General features: G+C 38.6%; 2 protein-coding genes across 4 annotated transcripts in view; one reads left to right on the top strand and one right to left on the bottom strand.

Moving 5' to 3' along the window:
- LOC120718618 (3-hydroxy-3-methylglutaryl-coenzyme A reductase-like) overlaps window positions 1-3,896 on the top strand; it is a 10,044-nt gene extending 6,148 nt beyond the window's left edge. The window contains exons 16-20 of the mRNA XM_040007179.1: window positions 44-214; window positions 334-474; window positions 626-784; window positions 876-1,024; window positions 2,049-3,896. Coding sequence (XP_039863113.1) covers window positions 44-214; window positions 334-474; window positions 626-784; window positions 876-1,024; window positions 2,049-2,085 — 657 coding nt within the window. The 3' untranslated portion in view covers window positions 2,086-3,896. The remainder of the gene's footprint in view (window positions 1-43; window positions 215-333; window positions 475-625; window positions 785-875; window positions 1,025-2,048) is intronic.
- On the bottom strand, window positions 3,803-24,193 carry LOC120718619 (ceramide transfer protein-like). 3 transcript variants are annotated; one of them, XM_040007182.1, is made up of 18 exons: window positions 23,520-24,193; window positions 21,851-21,985; window positions 15,045-15,161; window positions 14,838-14,903; window positions 12,001-12,108; window positions 11,678-11,813; window positions 10,831-10,914; window positions 10,179-10,336; window positions 9,999-10,091; window positions 9,827-9,913; window positions 9,623-9,715; window positions 8,481-8,576; window positions 8,153-8,285; window positions 7,541-7,611; window positions 7,274-7,402; window positions 7,022-7,151; window positions 5,751-5,887; window positions 3,803-5,638 (listed from the first exon to the last, which is right to left on the bottom strand). In XM_040007182.1, exons 1-17 carry the CDS (start codon window positions 23,628-23,630, stop codon window positions 5,760-5,762), a joined length of 1,875 nt encoding a protein of 624 aa, XP_039863116.1. In that variant the 5' UTR covers window positions 23,631-24,193; the 3' UTR covers window positions 3,803-5,638; window positions 5,751-5,759. The 3 variants fall into 3 exon arrangements, with proteins under 3 accessions (XP_039863116.1, XP_039863114.1, XP_039863117.1); XM_040007180.1 differs by having other exon boundaries at window positions 11,678-11,816; window positions 23,520-24,192; XM_040007183.1 differs by lacking the exon at window positions 14,838-14,903 and having other exon boundaries at window positions 11,678-11,816; window positions 23,520-24,192.

The raw sequence follows: 24,193 nt of genomic DNA, 5'->3' as shown, positions 1-24,193 counted from the left end.
TGTTGACTTCAGTGCTGAGTGCTTCCTGTGTCTTTTTCTTCAGGGCACTGAGCATGCTCTGCATGTACTCCAGCAGCAGCATCCAGACGTAGAGGTGCTTTCGCTCAGTGGCAACTTTTGCACAGACAAGAAGCCTGCCGCAATCAACTGGATTCTGGGCCGAGGCAAGTCTGCTGTATGCGAGGCCACCATTCCTGCTAAAGTTGTGAGAGAGGTAAAAACAATTCAAAGCTGGATCCTGACAGAAATCTAATGACAGCGGCCACAGTTTCTTCCCCTCCAGTTTTTCTGTTTTTCTGCAGTTTGTAAAATCACCCTTTAATGTTTCCCCAGGTGCTGAAGAGCAGCACAGCTGCTCTGGTGGACCTGAACATAAACAAGAACTTGGTGGGCTCAGCCATGGCTGGCAGTATAGGTGGCTTCAATGCTCATGCTGCCAACATTGTCGCTGCTATCTACATTGCCTGTGGACAAGTAATAGAACCTTAAATTAACACAAAAAAAATAAAATAAATACATTTAAAAAAAGGTTTAAATAGTGAAACATTATGTCTGTGGCATGGTATATGATCCAACAAAAAGACATATTATTAAAGAACAAGTATTTGTTTGTGTTGTGGTTAAGGACCCAGCTCAGACAGTGGGAAGCTCTAACTGCATTACTCAGATGGAGGCTGTCGGTCCAGGTGGGGAGGACCTGTACATCAGTTGCACTATGCCTTCTATAGAGCTCGGCACTGTGGGAGGAGGCACCAACCTGTCGCCACAGCAGGCCTGTCTGCAGGTAGTCTCAACTACATGTAACATAGCTGCCATTTGTTGATGCGTTTTTAGGATATTTTTTCCCCTCTAACACAAAACCTCTGTACCTGCAGATGCTTGGTGTTAGCAATCCCAACCAGCCAGGTGACAATGCCCGTCAGCTGGCCCGTGTAGTCTGTGCCACTGTTCTGGCAGGAGAGCTCTCCCTGATGGCTGCTCTCGCTGCTGGACACCTAGTCAAGAGCCACATGACCCACAACAGGTGAGATGTCTCATTCTTTTGGTTTTTTTTTTTTTTTTTACAGTGATGCCTGGTCAAATTTGAGAATTTGTGCCGTTTTATTTTCATGTCGTGTGTTTTTTAGGAAAATGAGTTGACATGTCTGTTCTAAGAAGCAAGCATAACATGACCACATCTCCTTTCATTATATGGCTTTACTTACCCTGACTGACAGAGAGCAAAGCATTCACAAGGTGGTTAACCACAATCAAACTAGTCAAACCAGAGTTTCCCAATACAACTGTGTGACTGTTATTGTGAAAGGTGTGTTGCTGTCAGCATCTGACCAATCAAAAACGTGGACAGGCTGCCAGTGTAAAGTCAACGGACTCGTCAGTGTCAGAGCTTCATAGTGAAGACTGAGTGATCACAATTGTGTATTCGGCTAAATGAATACGTTGTGTAGTTTTTACAATTAGCCCTCCAGGATAAGTTATCAAAGAAATTCAGTTTACTTATTAGAAGGATATATTTTTGCCTCAAAATGATTACAAAGGCCTCACAAATGTGTGCTCCAATCCACAAAGAAATACGAAGCAATTTGACCACAAGTAAAACTTTTTTTTTTTAACAAATGCATCCAAACCTGGAAAAAAGGTGATTATTTACTACACACAATCTCTTAAATTTAACATCACAAATCAGGCAATTTTTTTTTTTCTTTCAAAAACCTTTTTGTGCATTTAAATGTCTAAAACTACATGTAACATCCCTCTCACTTACAAAACCTTAAATGTGTGTGCACAATCACCTGATATACACAGATCACATGACATGCCACATGAGGTTTTGTCATATCTTTAAAGTCTCTTGTTTTCAAATGTAAAATCCAGAGTCTCTACATTTTGTTCCTAAAAAATGTTTTGAAGTCTGGTTTTTCCAAAGTGCATCCAAAATAGCCCATACTTATTATGTAAATGATCACCTTTTAAGTTTTTCTTTGTTGATATCTGTTAAAGTGTTTTATTGTGTCCACTTTGAAATGATCTCTTTTTTTGTCTCTTAGATCGAAAACAAACCTGTGTTCAGAGAATACGGCGTGACACTAACATCGATGGGCCGTCGTGATGCGGTTCTAAAAGCGAACCTGTGGACATCCAGATATCAGTGTTAATGAACAGAGCCAACATGTGCTTGCTTTGTTTTATTACCTCACTGGTTTGTGAGCTGAGGCCTTAAGTTTTGGTTGTTAATTTGTGCCATTTTTCTGCATCTGAACTTTGTAATATTGTTTGAGAACCTGTTAATTCTGCTACTGATCTTTGAGAGAAGTGCAAGAGACTGATGGTGTTTGGACAAGTAAAATCCATCATGCTGCACAAGTTACAACAAGAGTCCTGTGCCTCTGATGGGTCGCAAAGGATGGATGGGATGTCTGAATGGTTTTTACATGAGCTGAATGAAATGAGATCCTCATGCAGTCATCATCATCGTTTTTATTTCTTTTTTTGGGACAAATGGATCTTTGCATTTATCAAAAGCTTGCTTGAGAGAGTGTAGTGGGCAGCTTGTGCTCAGGTTCTGAAAGTCAACTTTATGTGCAAATGTGTTTTTACCAGTGTTGTAGGCATCACTACGTAGACATGTTCATCCCTCCCTGAGTGAAGGTGCTACTGTATACTGTGTATACTGTAGATTGCCCGTGGGTGTTGGAATTCTCGCTTCAATGAATGAAGCTGTTGCCAGCAGAAGGATGTGTTTGGTTCAGATTCTGATCAACTACTTCTACAAGTTGTTGAGGAAAATTGGAAGCCATAATAATTAAATAAACCTTTACGGTACACTGTCATCTGTGGAACTGAAGGACTGGGTATAAATTATCACTGACTGCAGGTCCTGCTCATTTTCAGAAAGCAGTGACACTCAGAAGTGCCCTTACATACAGTATGTTTTAGAAATTGAGCCTTGCGCTGCACACTTTAGAATAACCAATTATGATAAAAGTAAACTTAAAACTGTCTTATTTAAAAAATAAATAAATGACAATTTTTTGTTGACAATACCGTGTTTGTCTTTCTTTAACATTAACAAGACTGGAATCAACACTTGGGGCCTTTTCCAGTTAGCAGATGAACAAACTGAGTCAAATACAGGCTTAAGAGAGAGACGAGGCACTTAAAGAAGCCTGACATGAAATCTATTCTAACACAGTAAAGACTGCATTAGACTTCCAGGAGGAGAAAAGAAAAAGCTTTTTAAAAACCTAATATGGGGGTAAAGCTAAGTTATTTTAATAACTGGTGATTCTATGCACATAGTTTATTCATTTGAAATGAAAAGTAATTTTATGTTCAAATGGGTGGCTTGGCAGTTTGTTTTTTGTTTTTTTTTTTTAAATGCAGTGGATGCCCTTCATCATACAACCCCGAAGGGATTTAGTGTCTCCTCCAAGAATCAAATCAGGACTCTTTCACTTGTTAGGCAAATGTGTAACCCACTACATTATGGAGCCAACAGAATTATGTTATACACATACAAAATACAAAAAATGGCAACAAATGACCCCAAACAATACAAACTGGAGGATAAACTTATTTATTTCACTTTAAAAACAGGGCAGAGCCATGTTATCACAGTACATTTATAAGTTGATCCCACAGCATAAGTATAAACAGATTTACAAAAAAAAAAAAAATCAAATTACATTCGGATTTGACAAACCTGTATTACAAATGCCTGTTTTAGGTGAATGAGCTTCAGCATGGTGTTGTTACTCTTAGCTGCGTGGCTGAGCATCATTTTATATCGCCAACATTTTTCAGCAAAGAGCTTGAAAAAAATTAAATGCTTTTGAGTGAAGCCTGAAACAGCTACAAATCTGCCAATGACACCACCCCAGAAAAACAAAGAAAAACAAAACAAAACACTGCTCTCAACAGGTGAAAATGCAACTTAAAAAAAAAAAAGTACCCTGGCAACAATACTGATATCTTAAGTTTGAAACTTGTAGGGAAAAGAAATCTTTATCCATCCCGTGTGCTTGACAAAAAGAACTTGGCTTTTAACATTTACATTTTTACATTTACTTAAATGTTTAGCAATGTATTGCATGAAAACTGTTCCTAGAAAAAACAAAACAAAACAGGGATGCACTTCTTGTGAACCAAAAACAATATGGCCAACAGCAATGGTTGGTGCCAGCAGTTTGTCTTTTTGGTTATTTATTCCCCTTTTGCCCAGGGAAACAAACAATTATAAAAAGAACTGACCCAATTTAAAGTCATGGATCTCTTCATCACACCGCGTTCTATAACGGGAAAATATCGACAAATGACGTCACTATATCAGCCAACAAGGCCAGTATCAGGAGGTACCGATATTTTGGTGCGTCACTAATAAGAAAAACTCTACTTAAGCTAAGCAGAGTCTTACTTAACTCTATAGACTTAACAGTCTTGTACATGTACAATCGACATCTTCAGACAGAAAATACATGATACAAAGACATTTTAACTGATTAACTTTGTAACAAATCCCAGAAATACTGACAGAAAAGTTGATGGCTTCTAGTAAAATTAATCCAAAAATGATTCAGAAATCTTCAGAATACTTGTGAAAACATCCTGCCAGCCTTCTGTAACATATCACATGGTTCATTCAAGCTTTAATTAAACATTAACAAGGGGAGCATAGCCATGAGGCACTTCACTAGTGATTTCAAAGGGTGCACTAAGAGCACCCTCTTTATCCAAGTCTGGATCTACAGTTTGCTGGAAAACTAAGGCATTTGGGCTCAAGTTTAAAAAAAAAAAAAAAAAAAAAAAAAGAAGCTTTGCAGATCTTCAGCAAAAATGCTAATGTCACTAATTACAATTCATGAAACACTTGAAATATGTTCAAAGACACTCCGACATATTAACAGTGATGCAACTATAAAGCCATACAGGTAACGTACATGATGTCCTGTCCCTCCTTCAGAACCAAAAAGAGGCGTCTTCATCAGAGAGCACAAGTCAGATCAAGTTTTAATGTCATAGGGGTTATGTGTGAATGACAGCCCTCTGGACCTCTGTAACCTTTAGAAAAGATTACAGTTGGCTCAAATCATTTATGTTGTTTTACTAGGAAATGTGAGCAGCTGTAAATGTACGAGTTAGGTATTTGAAAAAAATAAACATCAAACCAGAGCTGAATATTTAATTTCAATTATCTAACATTTCTGTTTATTTTTACAACCTTACAGAACATAGATTTATATCATTTGTTCTCTCTAAACAGAGACAACCTGATAGTTCAGTCTCTTAAATGAGCGTTAAAGATAGCATTAAGTGCTGCTGCAGGGACAAGAACTAACTGGCTCACAGCTGGCCGGGTATCTCTCAGGAGAGACATTTGGAAATCCTTTCTGGGTTACAATCGTTTAAGTCTGAATGACTGCAGGCCATCATTTTCTAAATGAAGTCCCATTTCAGAGATTATATTATTTGAGGTCAACATATTTTTATTTGAATTCAGAAATCAGGAAGGGTGGGAGCCCTTTAACCCCTTTTTGAGGGGAACTTTAATAAATTCTGTTGAGGACAACAGAGCAGCTGACAATTTGCTTGCAGTGTGTGCTTAAAGCTTCAGGTGAAGTTCTGGCCTTGCGTTTCAACACTGAAAAAAATGGAGATGCTTTGTGTTGATTTGTTGCATTTGTAGTCAACAAGTATTCAGTGGTAAAAAACACACACACAAAACATTGGAACACTTGTGTGTGATGTCTTGCCTGTGTGCTTCAGAATAAGATGGGTTTGCCAGCAGTTTTTTCCTGGACGTAAGAGGTGAAGCGTTTGAGGAACTTGGGGTACTCCCTCTTAGCCACGGCCCTGAGCACAGAGGCAGGAGCCCAGCCTCCTGGATTCACTGCACACAGACGACATAAAGATTATTTCCAGCTTCAAGCATACAGTAAAGAAAGAGCACTGAATCATGGTTAACCCCATTTTCATACATTAAGCATTGATATAACCTACCATAATTAGTAAACATATGTAGGTAGCTTTCAATTTAAAGTCATTATGTTTGCATGGCTCTTTGTTTGGGCCCGCTGGCAGAAAGTCTACTTAATGCTAAAGAGGGAAAAATATGAGCCCCAGCAGTAAGATGTTGGCATAAAAATCTGGCACACAACGAGATGTTAAAAAATGAAAAAGGCAGATTGTTGCTCCTCCCTTAGCCACAACTCTGTTCCTGTTAAAAAAGGAGTTCTTCCTTTCTGCTATTGCCAAGTGCTCAGCCATGTCCAGAGGCTGTAAAGTAAATGAACAAACTAACAATTTTAAATAGAGCCCGACCTATATGGGATTTTTAATGCAAATACTATATATTTTTTCTTTCAAACAAACCAAACATAAAGCGATTTCCCTCACTTTTACTATGTGCACTTACTGGACTTATTATTTTACTGTACAAGTCATGGATAACTTGTTTACACCACGCCCTTCTCTACTCAGATCAGATGATTGTTGTGTTTGTAGCATTCTAAGCATGTATTGCCAAAAAGGGAAGACACTTTGAAGAGTGATTCTTTCACCTCTTTACTTTTTAAATTTCCATTTATTGGCTGTTTTAAATGAAGGTACCAATCACTTATATTGGTTAAACTCAAATTCTAACTCAAATGGTGATTTTAAATGTTTGGATGAAAATGCAAAATTCATGGACACCAGATTCATAAAAATGAGACTGTTCATGCCTTTATAAGTGAGCAAACTTAAAGATTTAGCAGGGGATCAAAGAATTAAATTGTATCTAATGAAGTTAAAGTTTCTGGAGATAACACCACTGAAAAGGACTGAACAATCTCTCGCGGCAGCGATGCACAACCACAAACCAGTCTCCCCCTAATGGTTGAATTGTGTTAAAAAATAATAACCAAAAAGACAGAAAGACAACAGCAACAACAACAACAACAACAACAACAACAGTAACCCACTAAAAAAACTAAACAGCACCCTGACTGCTAACATCAGCTGTGGCTAAAACAGTGACACACACCATTGGCGACATAGGTGATTTTACAAAGGATGTTGTCCCTGCTGATCTCTTTATCTCCGTCTGGTGGACTGACGAGTGTCTGGCAGATCATGGCAATGTTGATTTTGGCACGCACACACCTGCTGGTTGGCTGTGGAAAGCGATAGGATAGAGAATGAACAAATGTGTCAGCATTACACATTTATTTTATTTATTTGTTTTTTTTAAAAAGAAGAAGCTCTGTGTCAGATTTCAGGAGGCTTGACTGCTCACCAGTGCATTATCATGATCCACAGAGAAATTACAGACCAGCCAGGTGTCTGGATCATTCTCATTGCTGGCCATAATTTTCCTCATGGCAGAAAGGTATAACACATCCCTCTGAGAGGCAGGCCACACCCGCTGCAACACAAATTCTTTCTTATTGTTTCAGATGTGATAAGAATGATTCAAGCTCTAATCAATGGTGAGGTATTTAAGTAGCTTAAAACAGTGTACTTCACTGCATACAGTGTTTGATACTCAGCTTGTAGCTCTCACCTTGTGTGTTTGATATACAATAACTGCATTGTCCGACAGCGTCTCCACAACATTAAAGTTTTCAATGGTAGCTAAAGGAAGCAAAAAAATAAATAAAATAAATAAATAAATAGCAGTATTACATCAAACCCATTAAATATAACATTTATAAGAGGGTTTATTATACTCGTTTCCACCTCCACAGTCTACTGGACTAGTGTTGCACAATTCAGTTTAAAATAAGGATTATTTATCTCATACTGAGCTCTGGCACAGCCTCAATCTCAATCTCAAACAAATCATTTTCTCTCCCCCTTCCCTTTCAACCAGCTTTCTTTTGATTGGCTGCTTCTTGTAAACTGGGATCCTCTTTTCCTTTTAATATGGCGGTGCTTGTCACTGCTGATAGTGTAATGCTTCTGATACACCCACCAAATGAGAAAACACAGACCACTTAAGCACACATATCTCATATCCGCTCTCTTTGTAATCACAGATCAAAGAGTATATAAAAAAAATAAATAAATATGAAAGTGAACATTTAGAGTTCACTTTCATATTTACAACACACCACTACAACAGCAACAATTGTCTGAAATTAGACTTGAATTGATTTTAAGTTCACAGACTTACTCTCCCAGTCACTGCGGTAGGCAGTGTCCCAAAAGTAGTGGCACACCTCATGACCAGTCACCCCCTTTACTGAATGAGTGGCCTTCAGCGGATCCAGTACAATCCCATTTTCTTCTACCTCTCTCCTGTATACCTGGATACATAAGGCACATTTATGTGAAATCCAGACATAATCACCTTTTCTTATATAACGAGGCTTAAACACATGTCATCCAATAAACTGGTTTAGATAAATGTTACTTTAAGAACAAATTCAGTTTACAATAACCTTTTCAAAATAAGTTAACACGCATGCGAGCACCATTTTACATTCAAATCTTCCTCATACCTTCATTTCACCTTCTTCAACGACCAGCTGCCAGTTGGCGTCTCCACCAACATCCTGCAAGGAGTAGGTCATGTGACTCTGCACCATCTCCTCCACCTACAACACAAAGCCAGGAGCAAAAAGAAAAGATGATACTGATCAGTTTGAAAAGATTGAGAGTAAATATATGGCTAATAAAAACCGAATGTGGACAAAAACTTAAAACCATGTCTTAAAAGACAAAATATTAACTTCCTACTTTTAGAACATTTATCAACATTGGAAATAATTTATTATCATTAATATGAATAGAAACTGATTACAGCTGTACAGTGCCTTCATTCAGTCTGCAAAAACATCGACTGACTTGGGTATTGTTCAGGAAGGAGTAGCTTTTTTTTAACAATATGTGAGGGGCTACCACAACAAGTTCACCAATTATTATTAAAGGTCACTCTCAGATTCTGCCCACCATGATTTTCTTCCAATAGGAAGGGACCCAACCTCTAGAAATGCTATGTAACATTCACTAAATGTGCTCTGGTTCTCAAAAAGGTTCCAGAACAGCACCCTGTTAGTGGAAATGAAGAAAAGTGTCCTGAAACCACAAAACTGCCTTATTGATGATCGATGTTTGTAACAGGAAAACCCACACAGCCCATTTACCAGTTTCCATCCGTTCTTCAGAGGATGATTAGTTGATTTGCCTGCTGCACTAAAGAGCACAGGCTTGTTTTTCCTTTGTGTCATTTCTCTAGTAGTAATGCTGGATTGCCTACATCTACAAATCAGGCACACCTTAGCAAAATGAAGGAAATTAAATTGAAAAGTCAAACGAGAAATGTGAACAAAAATTAATCGAACCTCTAAATGCTAAAGATGATAGAATCTGGAACTTTAAAGTTTTTTTTAAATTCACAGAATTTCTTTCACAAAAGATTAAGAGCCCATTTGCGCTTTCTCTGCGTACTACCAAGTCTTACATTGGACACAAATAAAAATCAGAGCTTGCATTTCATGCTGCTAGTAAATCCTCAGTAAATGCAAATGCCTGTTCAAGAAGTGGGCATCTGTATTTACTGAGGATTCGACAATCTATCATGGCAAACAATGAGTCCACAGATGATGACAAGTAATGACATCTGAGTGAAGGGTTTAACAACCTTGTTGGAGAATCTGTGTGTGCCGGAGCTTGAATAGGCATCTCCAAGAGAAACGGCGTCAGATCTCTGTATTCTTGTCTTCTCAGTTTGAGACTAAACACAAACAGAAACAGGTGTTTTTAATCACAGACCTGACAGTGTTTAAGTGTATAATTAGTGTATCTAAATAGTTGATGGTACACTGTACTCTGATATTTAGATTACCTGTTCTTCTATTTTGTCCTGTCTGTCAAGAGCAGCTTCCACTGCATCAAAAAATTCATCCTCATTGATGAGGCTGTTTGGACCTTCCTGCCAGTAGAATGAGAACATTAACTGAAAGGCTCTCCTATAAGCCATTATTAATATTGTACTGTGAATGAAATTTACACATTACCTCATAATCTGGACCTCCAAAGTGAGACTTTTTCTTCAACTCATTGAGGGCTGATTTGTAGCTTTCCTCTATTCTTCTTCTCTTTTCCATCTCCTACACACAGAAAATAAGCCTAAATTTGAAGAAACAAGAATTGTAGATGAAACTCATCTGGACACTGTTGAGCCAGAGATTACAAACCTTATCCAGTCTCTTTTGCCAGCTGTCCTCTCTCTTCACCATCAGGTCGATGCAGTGGGACAGAGTGGCTAAGATTCCAGCTGTTGTAGCCTTGAATGTAATGGCCTCTCCCTTAAAATCTATGCCATTGATTCCTTTGGGATTCAAGGACTGGAACGCTGCAAATCAGAGGAGCAGAGGAAGTACAGTAAATGCTATGAAAAATAAACATAATTTTTAAGGCTTTGTCACTTTGCCCCTTAAAAAGTTGAGAGTAAATGTAACTATTTTGCAAGCTTTAGACTTCCTAAAGCCTCTTCTTACTAGAGGTTTCACAATACATGGGCTCAATTAAAGCAGAGATGACCATACTAAAGCTTTCCTTTCTCAGTGACATCATACAGATCTGAAAGTAGAAATTTACAACTCACAACCTGCAGCATGCTGGCTATTGGTCTCTGGCTGCTATTACCCTTTCTCAGAGCTTTCTTATATGCAAGTTAACAGCTTTTGGTACAAGTTATTTTTTAATATTTTAACAAATAACTTTGATAACTCTAAATGACATGTGATATCACAACCTGATATTAGGTATTTTTTCAGTGATCTAGACAGAAATACATTTAAAAACAAGTTCACAGGCTCTCTGAAAGAGAGTGCCCGCAATACTCACATTTTTCTTTGCTGCCATTATTGTTGTGCAGAAACTCTCCATCTGTGCGGGTGTTGGGAAAGTCATCCTCATCATCTTCCACAACTGGGGAAAAAACATAAGAAAGATTCAGAGGAAACACAAGAAAACCAAACAGATTTGTGTTGCTACAGGCAAGTCTTTTCTTTCAGGACCCTGTGAGGGCTACAGAACAGGAAAGCACCTAGTGGCCCATTTGCAACTTAAGCTGCAGCACAGATAAAATCAGACTGACAGATCGCTGCTGTGCTGCACAACATGACAATGGTCCGGTTTCATCTTCAGAATGAAAACAGGGTGAGAGAGGCAAAGAGGCGCAGAGAGGGAGGTGAGGAGAACAAAAGCAGAGCTTTATTCACTGCGGTCAACGACAGTGCCCAGTGCAGGCTGCCGTGAACAAATGTTCAGCCAGCCAAGACAGTATGAGGGGTGGGTGAGTCACAGCACATAAACACATTCCTTACCAGACCCAGCCCAAGTTTCTCCTAAGCAAATATTTATCATCAGTTCTAGGTAAAATATGAATGCTAAAGTTTGGGTAAAATGAAGGGAATACATTCAAGGGAAAAAAAACAAAACAAAAAAAACTGAAATCCTCATTTTTGAGAAGCTGAAAACGAAAATGTTTGTTTTTTTGGGTTTTTTTTGCCCGAAATGATCAACTATTTAAATCCAGCTACATAAAAAGAAAGTTGATTTAAAAAGTTTAAAACGCTCTGACAAAGTGGATTTTTTTTTCTCTTTCAAATGTTAAAAAGACAAAATATATATCCAAACTGGATCACCAAAACAATGGTTTTGTAGGTGTGTGGGTGGCTGTGGTTCTTACTTTTATCCCTCTGCAGTTCATCCTTGGACACAGCATCTGCACAGCTATCAAAGTATTTCTGGAGTGTGTCCACCTGCCTGCACAAGATATCTCTGAACGTCTCCATCTCGGCCAGCTTCTCTCTCAGGCTGTGACCCTTCTGAAGAAACAAAAGATTTAGCTATAAACCTTAGTTTACATTATCAACATGCAACCAGACAAAAATGATCAGCCTGTGCATCTACAACTATCCAAACATCACAAATAGAGCCCTCATGTGTACAGATCCAAGACTGTACCCACTGACTTCCTCAGCTCGAGTAAACAGTACCAGGAAAACTCACCTTGAAGGAAGATGTGGAGGTGGCAGAGTAGCCACTGGTGGCTGAGGTGAGAGACAGCATGGAGCCATGTCTCCGCAGACTGGACTCAGAGCCATAACCAGAATCAGCCTGCAAAAATAAATACAGCAAACTGTGAACAATTTAGTTTGTTACAACACCTTTGAAAATGGATTGTAATTATTTAATAGGAGAGCTGTAAAGCAAAGTAACTATATTCCAGGAGGACAAAAAAAAAAAGACCGAAAACAAACAAACAAATACATCAGACACATACAGAAAACAGTTAATTATAAAAGACTAAAACAAATTAATTGTAAAAATAAATAAACTATATTGTACTAATGTGGTGTTTTCAGTGGGAGAAACGTTTCATGACTCATCTGTTTCTGTTTGTGCTTAGTCTCAAGTCATCCAAGTGACTTCTTCAACAACATGTTTCTCCCACTGAAAATACTACGTCCAGATGAACAGAATAAACTTTTTAGGGTATGAGCATAAAGCTTGGGAATTATGTGTAAATACACTGATCAGTTTGACACTTAAGCCATGTTTAATATGAGCATATTGCAACACTAATAGGTCCCCTTTAAGCAAAATCAGAGACACTAACCAAGTTCTTTATAAAAACAAATATGTATCTTTTTAGTTTTTTCCTCATAAAGCATTCAGATGTAGTCACCATTAGTCCTACTATTCTATGACAACAATTTTAATAAAAATTGTTGTCGTCCTTTGAAAAACAACATACAGTAAGTAAACACTGAAATTCTTTTCACATTACATTCAAGCAGGTGCAACAACACTTAATGTTGTTGTGAAAATTTTTCAGACACAGTGACAACAGCAGCACGTGACAAGGTTTTAGTGACCATGACAGCACAACTGAAATATCAGCTGGCTTCCTGTAAGCCAGGCTGGTTCAATTTGCCTCTTACATAATAGACTGGCCCTCAAAATAGACAGTAATGACAACACAGAGAAAAGGTTCAGCTGCACTGACGAGAAACAAGAGCTGCAGTACCTGTCCCTTTAAAAGATAGTTTCAAGTTGAGCCAGCAGAGGGCATGAAACGTAAAGGCACATGACAGGCACAAGAGCTTGGGGTTACTGTCGGTCAGTGACCAGAAGTAGCTCTGCCTGTGTTCAGATGGATTTCTGTCACTGCTGCTTGCCCTTTAGCCAACATTCTGCTGCCCCACTGACTTAACCAGTACAAATGGCCCTTGCTAAATGTTTATATAAAGGCATTTTAACCTGTTTATGACAAAAAAAGTAACTATCCAAGCAAGTAGAGGGTTTCTATCCATGGCAGGATAAAAATCTGAAAATACAAATTAACACAGTATAAAGTATCAGATGTTGGATGCCTTGTCAATAAGACCCACACACATGCACAGGTCATTAGGTTGCATGCTGCAGGGTAAATAATAGGTGTACAAATATTTAGTGTGCCTGGTGATTACAGCCCCACTGAATACATATAAACATGCTCTTTGGAAAAAAGAAGATCCAACATCTGGTCCTCATAGAAAGCCTTCTGCCTGAGCAGAAACAGACTTTATCATTTTCTAATAATGAATAAGTATAATAAAATAATTGTATAAGGCAGACACAATATATTGGATTACAGTACGTTAGGCCATATATCTGAACATACAGAACTTAAAACAAACATAGTTTATCTAAACACTGACAGTATCCTAGGAACAAGAGTTGCTTCATTTTAGGATGTGTCACTTTTTCAAAGTGTAAGATGACTGATCCCTGAGCTTGTAGTGTGTTGTGTCTCCCTGGAGACGCTGGTTGCTAAGTGCTGTGAGTAATGTAGTTTAGACAGGGAAGCGGGGCCTTCTAAGAAGAAGGGTTTTAGGCAATGACTCATTGTGGGTGGGAAGGCCGGGTATGCTTGTATATGCTGAAGATTCATTCTTTGTTATTCTTGTCTGAGTCACTGGTGCTTAGATGATCGAAGACGGGGAGGAGGAGGGTAAAGAGCGGGGATTTCCTAAAATCAAGTACCATGTGTGAGCAGCATGTGTTTAAGCAGAGAGGCAGAAGGCGTGGTAAAGGAATATTGCATTTGAAATGAGTGTAGCAGGGCCCCTTTAAATAGTCACACACAAAATCTCTATTTAAAAATTCGTTTGTGTGATTTCTTGCCTTTTTTAAACACAGGCATAAATGCTAAATCACACATGCCACAAAGAATTATCTTTGTGGCAAAAAATGCAAAACATATTTACACATGTGACATACATTGAGTAATATGGATGTACATGCATAAACATAAGAGTGTCCTCAAAGCCACTACTGTCTTTTATCCATGGAATAAATATGCTGGCTACCACTGTTGCTCTCCATGCACTAAAACATGTAAATGACAAACTTCTACTCTAAAAGTGTATAAATTCACTCTGCCACTGATGCCAAAGCAAAAAAAAAAAAAAAAAAATACAGATTGCATAGTCATGGGTTATCTGAGATATCTGGGTAATGTCAACAAAAATGATTTAAACAAATCTTAGTTGTGCTCTTCAAACAGCTTCCTCAGCAAGTTACCTATGTGTTCAGTGTCTGTGTTTGAAAAAGGATCATGCTAAGCCTCAGCTAACTCCAGTGTTAGAATAACTGAGCTATGTATACCTACTTTGTTAAAAAGCCCTTACGCACCAGTAGAGAACCGTCTAGGATTAAAGTGCCTACACAGAGTACACAATTATGGATAAAAATAAATAAATATGAATTTGTGCAAACAGAAACACGTGCTGTAACACTACTGTGCTACAGACAAATGCACAAGAGCTCCTACACTCCTTTGGTCTTGCCAACAAACGCACCAGTGGTGGAGGGATGATTATTCTTCCTTGGACTCCTCCCTTCTCTCTCCTCCCTTCTCTGATACTCTAAGAAATACATACAAGCACACACACAAGCAAACAATAAACACACACTTACAAATCTCTGAATGAGATGACATCTCTAAATATGACAAGAATTTGATCTCTTTTGATAACACCAGTTCATGGTCTGCTGTAAAGACTTACCCTGTGCAGTTCAATCGATTCAATCCACTGGTGTCTGTGCTCGGGGTCCTGAGCTCTGAGGTACCACACACTGTCGTTTACACTCATATCCAGCCGGCACTCGTCAAATTCATGAGGCTGAAAAAAAATATACACACAGAAAAAGAATATAGGACAAAAACTAGGTTAATCAGTGTGTGAGATTCTGGTAAATGAGGCCAGTTATGGGAACCAAGCTGACTTGATATCTGTAGTGATATAGCCATAAAATTCAGAATTTGCTTTCATGTTCTTTTCAATCCAACAGGAAAACCAGCTGACTTTCCTGTTTAGGAGAGCACAGCAAGGCATATGTGAGGGGTGGTCACCCATGAAAGTAGCTATTAAAAAGACAGTCCAAAAGCAAACTGCTGTCCCTTGTATGTTACATGGTGGGCAGCAATCTGTTCCTGCTTTTCCTTTAATAATAGCCTGTCTTTAGTTTAGACCAATCTATATATCGCAAAGTGATGGAAGACAAAGAAGAGTGCATGACAGGCACAGAAGTCTCAATTTTAAAATGGTGTATTACAGGTGGAGCAGTGGCAGATAACTTGTAAAGCATTTTTGCACAATGGAGCACACTCCTAATAGCTCTCCAGTATACTGTCAGAACTGCAAATCCACTGTGTTGGTGTTGCATGCAACCAGACTTTGTGTGACAGTAATGGAAGAGGTAATGATGCCATTTACGTATGCAGCATCAAACCTTGTGAAAGGACACTTCTGCAGTTAAGTCCCAAGGCTAAACTGCTTTCAACGTCTAATCACAAAGGGTAGTATGAGTAAAAGCCTGGCTTGTTCAAAGAGTCACAGATAGAGGTTAGAGGGCACAGAGAAATGAAAATTCTTAATGAACAGAAATGCAGTTTAATAGAAGGAAAAAAAATCTCTACTTTCGTATGCTCGCCACAATAAATAAACACATCTGTAACCTGTATTTATTGTGTTTGTAATAAATATAACAAATTTAGTCCTTTATAATGGAGGGCTATAAGGGGATCCAACACTGCAAAGACTTCATTGCCATGATTTTTTTTCCAGGGAGAAAAAGTGATTGAAGTTAACAGTTTTAGTGTTTAATTAATGCAATTATCGATTTCCTGGGTTACTGAATCAATATCAACTTGTGAGGGCAAACATAGTAATTTTACTTAATTGATTATTCCAATCTATGAACTCCATTTAATCTATAACACATTAACACTACTATAAAGTATTTTTTTTAATTCTGTGAACCAAGCTACATAGAGCTACATACATTTACGAGCAATTATGAGCTCACTGTCTAATACAAGGATGAGCAATTTATTTATTTTTTTGAAATAGTTCATACTAAGGTAAAGTAAGCAAAGGGCAACACACTGGGACATATGAGTTGAAACATGTCGTCACAATGAAGAGATTACTTAAATAAAACGATTACATGGTGCATCAACTTCTAAAGTAGTTTATATCGGACTGATTGTCAAATATGTACCACTGCACACGTCATGAATGAAACTTAGTGCGCGTACACTTGTGTTATAAATGTGAACTCAAGGCAGACAGTTCTATTTGTTTCCAAAGAGCAGTCAAATATTTCCCAGTGGAAAAAAAAAAATCAAACTTCTTTTGTCTTGATAGACTCAACCCTAATACAGCTCTGCATCAATACGTTCCTAGAATATTAATGTCCCAGGACAATCTAAGACTGGCAGTCTGGCATGTTGTGTGATACTGAAACATACAGTCCAAGGGACAGATGAACTGGATAGAATTCCTTTATTGTCCCTCTTCACAGTAAAACAAGATTTAATGTGCAACTCTTCCATATAATAACCTCTCCATTAAAAATAACCAAAGACGGATTGATTTGTTGAAATCACCATTAACATGATTTTTGGTCTGTGGATTTCATTTTTATTTGATTTTATCACATAGCACCCCAGTCTAAGACAGTCTACTGGCCATACTTTGCTCCTGTGTGATCTAATACGCTTAGAGATGGCTTGAGCTTAACTGCAGAATGCTTGAGTCCATTGGCAGAGTAAGAAATGGCCCACTACAGGGAATTTAAGTAGATTTCATTGGAAGAGTGTGATTTGACTACATTGCCTGGCATCTGGGCAGCACTGGGGCCAAGACCAGATGCTCAATGTCAATACCACAGCATCTGAGTGAATACTGAATGCCCTCCTAATCAAACGCTCATTTAGGAGTTACCAGCAGCACTTACATAAAATCAACAGCCGTCACAGAGACACATGTGAAGAGGAAACAAATGCAAGGAAGGAAGTAAGCATGTGGCATCCTTGACGCTGTATCAGTTAAAATAAACAAAGGACTGGATTCAAACCTACAGAAATCACAAGTAGTTGTTGTCTTTGCATTTTTCATATATCTAAATGAGGGAGATTAACCTCCATATAAGCAATGACCACTCTTTTTGAGAAAAATCACTTGTTAAAAGCTCCCCACTACTACAAATATTGCTTATCTACTACAACTATACTATGGAAACACACGTGAGAGAGCTGGTTGCAGTCATGCACAAAACTTGGAAGTGTATAAATCTGGATTCTGGTGACATCTGGTTGCTGGATGTTGGCCTACTAACAGATAATCATGGCAAATAGGAACCTGCACCAAGTCTGAGAAGTTACTTGGATCCAAGGGAAACAAAAAAAAAAAAAAATTCCATTTCTGACATGCTCTTTCACAAGATGACATGGCATGCTGACAACAAACACAGCCACAGTCGCATGAGAAAGGCAAGCAGACTAAAAAAAACAATTAAATAAAAGTGCATGGATTGTTTATTCTGTGTCAGTTTATTTGTGCAGTTTGATGAATTAACTATCAAAGTGAATATGAAGGCCTAGTGAATACATGTTGTCCAGAGTCCATTACCTTATTAGTCCCCTGTGACCATGGACAGAACAAACAGGCATTAAACAAAGGGATGGATATTTTAGATGTGACTGCAGTAAAGCTCTGAAGGTCCCCTGACAAATCGATACTTTGTTTTTACATCTTCAAAGGCCAATATCTAATAAAGGTTGGATCAAACATGCAGTTCTCTTTGCCTCATAATGTTACTTTCACTATTTAACCTAGATATTTAGAAATCTATCTGGGAAAAATAGCAGATTGTGACCATTAGTGATGCCTTTAAGAGGGAGTGTTAGTGAGTGATTATTTCAGCGATTCTTTTGATTCTTTTTATTCAGGGTATTGTGCCGTTCTCCTTGCCTGTGTTTGCTGCCAAAAGCCTCTGGCAGCATCCCCCACAATCCCTGCCTTTATGTGAATTGCTACTGTACTTTATAATTCACACACCTATCTCTAGCTATAGATATCCATCCATCTATGTGTGTGTGTGTGTGTGTGTGTGTGTGTGTGTGTGTGTGTGTGTGTGTGTGTGTGTGTGTGTGTGTGTGTGTGTGTGTGTGAATTAGTATCAGAGACTATTATACAAGTAGCTGTGTCTATGAATCTTATTTGTTTGGTAGTTTTCCACCCAGTACGGTAGATAAATAACTACATTTTATGAACTTATTTACAGCTAAAATATTTATGGTTTGGTCATGAAAATGATGAGGGAAAACAGCCCCACCCTGTCTCTATTCTCTTATAAATATAAACTTCCTACAAAGCACCAAAAAGCGTCCCCTTCTGTCCTCTCCCATCTAACCTCTTTTTAGCTGGTGTACGTGTCTGTAGTCACAATCTCCCGAACTGCATGAATAGGAGTACAAGAAAAGAAGTCACAACAATTCAGTAGAAGAAAAAAAAAAAGAAGGAGGGAGTGAAACCACAGTAAACCCTGAAACACCCTACTAAACTTTGAAAGAGCTAAATGTAATCTAAACAATATATTAATTCTCCACCTAAATGAACTTCAGACATATAACAACACAATATAACAATATAATATGTTCTTATTCCTTCAACACTGAACTAAGACCAAGTGCCAGGAACATTTTTCTGCATCTGTCTGGGACCAAAACAGGATTCACTTACAGTCATAGTAGAGGAAGCATTGACTCACCAAGTGGTCAAAGGGAAAAGGAAAGCTAAATCAGCAAGAGTCAATGATGCCATGAACATTTTCTTAGTTACTTACACAATAACGCACATGTTTCTTCACTGTCATCATGACCCACAGAGTGAAGGAAGTCACACACTATCAGGAAGAGACACACTTGCTGGCTAAAGGCACCTTGCAAAGCTTCACTGGCATTGGTCTATTTAACTTCTTCTCTTTCTCCAACTCTTTCAAGTGGTTCATTGTGACATAAATACCATTGCAGAAAGACCCAGGATGTCACCATCCATTTTTGCATTTACCTCATACAGACAAAAACATCTACTGCTCACCAGTTCCAGTGAGAGATTCTAAGTAGGCCAGTGTGCTTATTAACTGACCATGGAGCTAAAAATGGCAACGGTCATGTCAGCCTTTGTAGATACACTTATCCTACAATCACATTATAACCACAACTTGGAACAACATGACAAAACAGTTCAGGACCAAGTCAACAAACAGAAAAAAGACCGACTCAGAAATAAATCTTGAGCTAATAAAAGTTAGCACGTGATTAAATAATAATAATAATAATAATGGATTGGATAGCACTTTTCAAGGCACTTTCCAAAGCGCTTTACAATGCCACTATTCATTCACTCTCGCATTCACACACTGGTGGAAGCAAGCTACAGTTGTAGCCACAGCTGCCCTGGGGCAGACTGACAGAAGCACCAGTAGGCCGTAGGGTAAAGTGTCTTGCCCAAGGACACAATGACCAGGACAGAGAGCTCGGGGATCGAACCGGTGACCTTCCGGTTACAGATACGCTTCCCAACCCCCTTAGCCACGGTCGCCCATAGGATAATAGAAGAAGTTCCTTATCAATTCCACACTTTCCACACAATACTTTAATATCAGAGATTTAACTGTAAGCCTTTATCAGTTTCACTGCTTGAGAATTTTTCATAGTCAAAGCATTTATAACAAACTATAATTTATACACCACCAAAGAAGCAATGCCAACACCACGAATGAGCTGATGAGTTACTGGAGGAGTCTTGTTTGGTTTACCCAAAACTTAATATTGATACTGACCCCAAGAGAGAAATCGTCTCAAACACATGCGCACACGCACACACACACACACACACACACGAAATGATGCATTAAGCAAAATCTCTTAACTGTCATTACCCTGAATAAAATCTGTTAGGAGTGCAACATAGACTTCCGTTACTTCCCTCTGGAATAAAGATATAATGTGTATGCAGTTTGCATAACTGATGACACTGAACCATTAAACAGAAGCAGCTACACTGTCTCCTAGTTTTCCCCTCCTTTTCCCCCCTTCACAATAATATTAGCATTTATTCTGAATAGTAAATCTCTTCCAGCTAACATTAGGTCGTTAACTTGTGGGTTGGACCATATTTGAACACTACACCATCTGAGAAACTATGATATATAACAAGATTTGTGATTAGTAATGATCTATTCTAATTCTGTTTTACTAGTATTAAGCACAGTTGTATAGATAAGTTTGTCCTGTAAAGAGGCTTATGCACTTCTCAAATGGCTGAAGTCATGACGGAGCATCTTTAGGGTTGTTATCAGCAGCTGGGAACATTATCTCAAAGATAAGAGCAAGCCTCACGCCAGAGCACGTCCACGGCATTCATGAATTCATGAATTGAATCATCTGGAAACTTTGGAAACTTGTTATTTTGGGCTGGAAAATAAAATCTTTTTTTTTATTTGATTTGAAGCTTTATTTAAGCTTATTGACAGAAGCCATTTTTTTACTTTTCTATTTGCACATTATTATTTTTTTTAAATACTACTAGCACTGTAATTTGCATTACTTAATGTTATTTATTTCATTTTTGTTCTGATGTTCTATTGAGTAATTTTAAAAATACGTTTGATTATTTTCAAATTGGTACATTAGTCAACTACCAAAATAATCTTTAGTTGCAGCCATAGTATGCAGACATGACATTCATGTATGTTTTGTTATGTGGAACATTTTTAACCTTCAGTTTGTTTCTATTCCAATGTAAAATTTTGATTTTGAGCCCATAACAAAATGACATGACAAAAGGAAGAAGTCAGAAAACTGTAAACATTTGACCGGTGAGTATGGTGTAATTGTAAATATGGCTAACTGATTCAATGCAATGAAGCATGTTACTCAATAGATGACATACACTAAGTAAGTAACACGCCTGTCACTACACTGCAATAACTGTCTGTGAATGGACATCACCTGCTATTTTTCCAAAAATATGGGGTGTTTTCACTGGAGTGAGAAGCTAATTCCCTAGAGAGTGCTGAGCAAAAGTTAATTTTTAGATGTGCTGGGAATGGTTAAAGCTGAACAAACAGATCTAATAGCAAAGCGCTGCCTAGAAACGATAACTTATTCATTTCCCCTGTTACTGTTTGGAAAGAGCCTGTCAGAAAGAGCTGACCTCGGGATCCCAGTGAGAATAGATGAAAGGTGAAAGAGTGGGAATAGAAATTTCTCTGACAGGATTATATGAAAGATCTGATGAGCATGGTGATCTCTGCTTCTAACAGCTTGGAGTTGTAGTTTTTGGTCTATCCTAATTACAGTTGCACAAGAATGAGAGTCACATGATGTAGTTCTTAGTGAAGTGTTACAAGAGCAGCCATTCTTGCAAGATGTTTTGTAAGAACCACATTTGCACAAGTTTCACAACTTTAGCTGGTCAGTAATCAGTCGCCTCTGGTAAATTACAAATGCAGTACTCACAGTAATAACAGCTTTGCTAAGACAGAGGGAACCCCGACAGCCATACTCTGTCTCATCCTGAGACTTGTAGTAGCTCAGTGTGTTGTTTTTCAGCACAACCCAACGGTCCTGCCAGCCGTGGATGTAGTTTGTCCACTGAAAATAAAAATTAGCAGCGTCAATACTTTTCTATACTGGGGGACAAGAAAGTTCAAACACATGTGCAATTTAATAATAAAATTACATTTTTAACACCTCGGTTCCCAGTTGCCCAAGGCTCATTATGGCTGATCTATGTGAGGTTGAACTTCAGCCTTACTGAAGAGCTACTGTAGCACAAACTGCTGAAAACTTCATGGCTACTTTTCAGCCAAGTGCCCAAGCTGACCACTTTCAACCACAAAATACCCAGAACTGGACCCTAGAGCAATTGAACAAGGTGACTTGCCCTAATAGATTGTGTTTTCTTTTACTTCATGAGGACAGCCAGGTGAGCTGTTTACCTGGGGAAGAGACTGCTACCTACCGAATGCACTTAGGAAAAAGGCCTGCAGGCTTAAGAAGCATAATTCTCTCCTTGGAGACCTCAGGTCCATTAATAAGGATGTTACTTTTACAGCTACCACGTGCATTAACACTGTTGCGGACTACCTGCACAAACTGTAAAAACTGTTCAAGGATAACATTCAAATACCAAGCATCTAAGTCCAATTGTGCATGTGTGGGATGGACTGATCTGTGGATCATACCCCAAGATGGGACTGAGCTGTTCTGGCTCCATGAGGAGTGATCTAGCCAAAATGCTAGATACTGATGCTGGCAGTTGTACTGCTGTTTGGTACCATCTGAACAAGATAGTTTCTGTGGTATTAGACTGCACTAAAACAGCAAGCATTTTCACAGTAGGGGACTGAATAAATCAAAACAAACTTAAATTTTCCATGAAAAACATTCTGACACACAGAATTTAATCTAAGGTTTAGACTCATTAAACCTCAAGACCTATGACGTATGTATAGCTTAGTTCGATTTAACAGGTGAGCTCATCTGGTTACAGATCTGCTTAATCGCACAATATGCTTGGTTAGCAGGTCAGCGTGCGATCTGTTCAGAGACAGCCTGTGTACAGTGAGATTACCACATTAGCTTGTCAGCAGCTTAACAAATTAAAACCTTGCTCAATTTGCCCAAAAAGGGTGACACACATGAGCAAAACCATATGGCAAAATAGGTTACAGAGATTAGACTTTGTCTACCAGAAGACTTAACAGTCCCTTTACTAAAGAAAATCAGGACAGTTGAACAACAATACTAGTCTAGTTATACTAAGCAAACGTTTTGTTGAATTGCTTTACAGTACAGGCTTTAAATAAATGTTACATCTAGTAGCTTGAGGGCTACAAGACCTGTGCATTACACAAGCTGGTCATCTGGTTTCACTGGGGGCTTTCCTTTTACTTCAGAGGGATTACTGGTCTGATATAGCTATAACGTTGATGGAAATGTTGTTGGGCGGATTCACTGGATAACCTTTTCCTAAAGGAGACATACCACGATTTGTCACCACATTACCCAGATTTTTTCCTGATACGTATACGGACACAGCCATGCCACTTAGACCCACGGGACATGACAGCGAGACTGAGCGAGGAAAATAAATACATAAAAAAGGCTTTCAAACGTGACTTACCTTACTAAGGTATCCGCTGAACTCGGCGATGCCAATGGGATGTCCAGGCTCTTCTCGAGGCTCTATATCTTCCTCAGAACCGGAGGAGTTCCAACTCTGATTATCTGACATTTTCTTAACCTATCTCACTAACACCGGGGACACAAACCTGGCATATGACGTTAGGTTTGGAATGACAATATAGTAGCCGAGTTTCTTGGACCCGAAAAAACAAACAAATAAACAAAACAAAACCAAAAAATGAAAGAAAAAACGAGCAACAGTTTATAGAACCATGTTGCGCTCTTATCGACTGACTAATATCTTAGGACACACAAAATCAACAGCTAGCTCCCAGCTAGTAAACGTTAGTTAGCAAAGGAGGTTTCAACACATTTTCTGACAGAGATCAACGTTAGCTGAGTCCGGTACCTTAACTGTCAACACCGCTCTACCGCCCTTTTCTTCAGCGTTCACTGAGTCCCAGAAATAAGGGACTCGGATGAAAAGCAGATAAACGTGTTCAAGATAGCTTCAGTATTTACGACTAATCCGCAGTAGAGTTTCAGAAAAACGCCGTGGCCCTTACAGCGCTTGTTTTCCTATGTACGTTTGTGACAGCTATCCAGCTCAACGCCATGTTCAACTGACGTCTGGGGCTTCCTCTAGGTTCGTGCTAGAGCGCCTGTTCTCAA

Source organism: Simochromis diagramma, unplaced genomic scaffold (genome assembly GCF_900408965.1).
Source record: "Simochromis diagramma unplaced genomic scaffold, fSimDia1.1 OVJJ01000682.1, whole genome shotgun sequence".
NCBI lineage: Eukaryota > Metazoa > Chordata > Actinopteri > Cichliformes > Cichlidae > Simochromis > Simochromis diagramma.
This window is presented reverse-complemented; position numbering and strand designations above follow the sequence as displayed.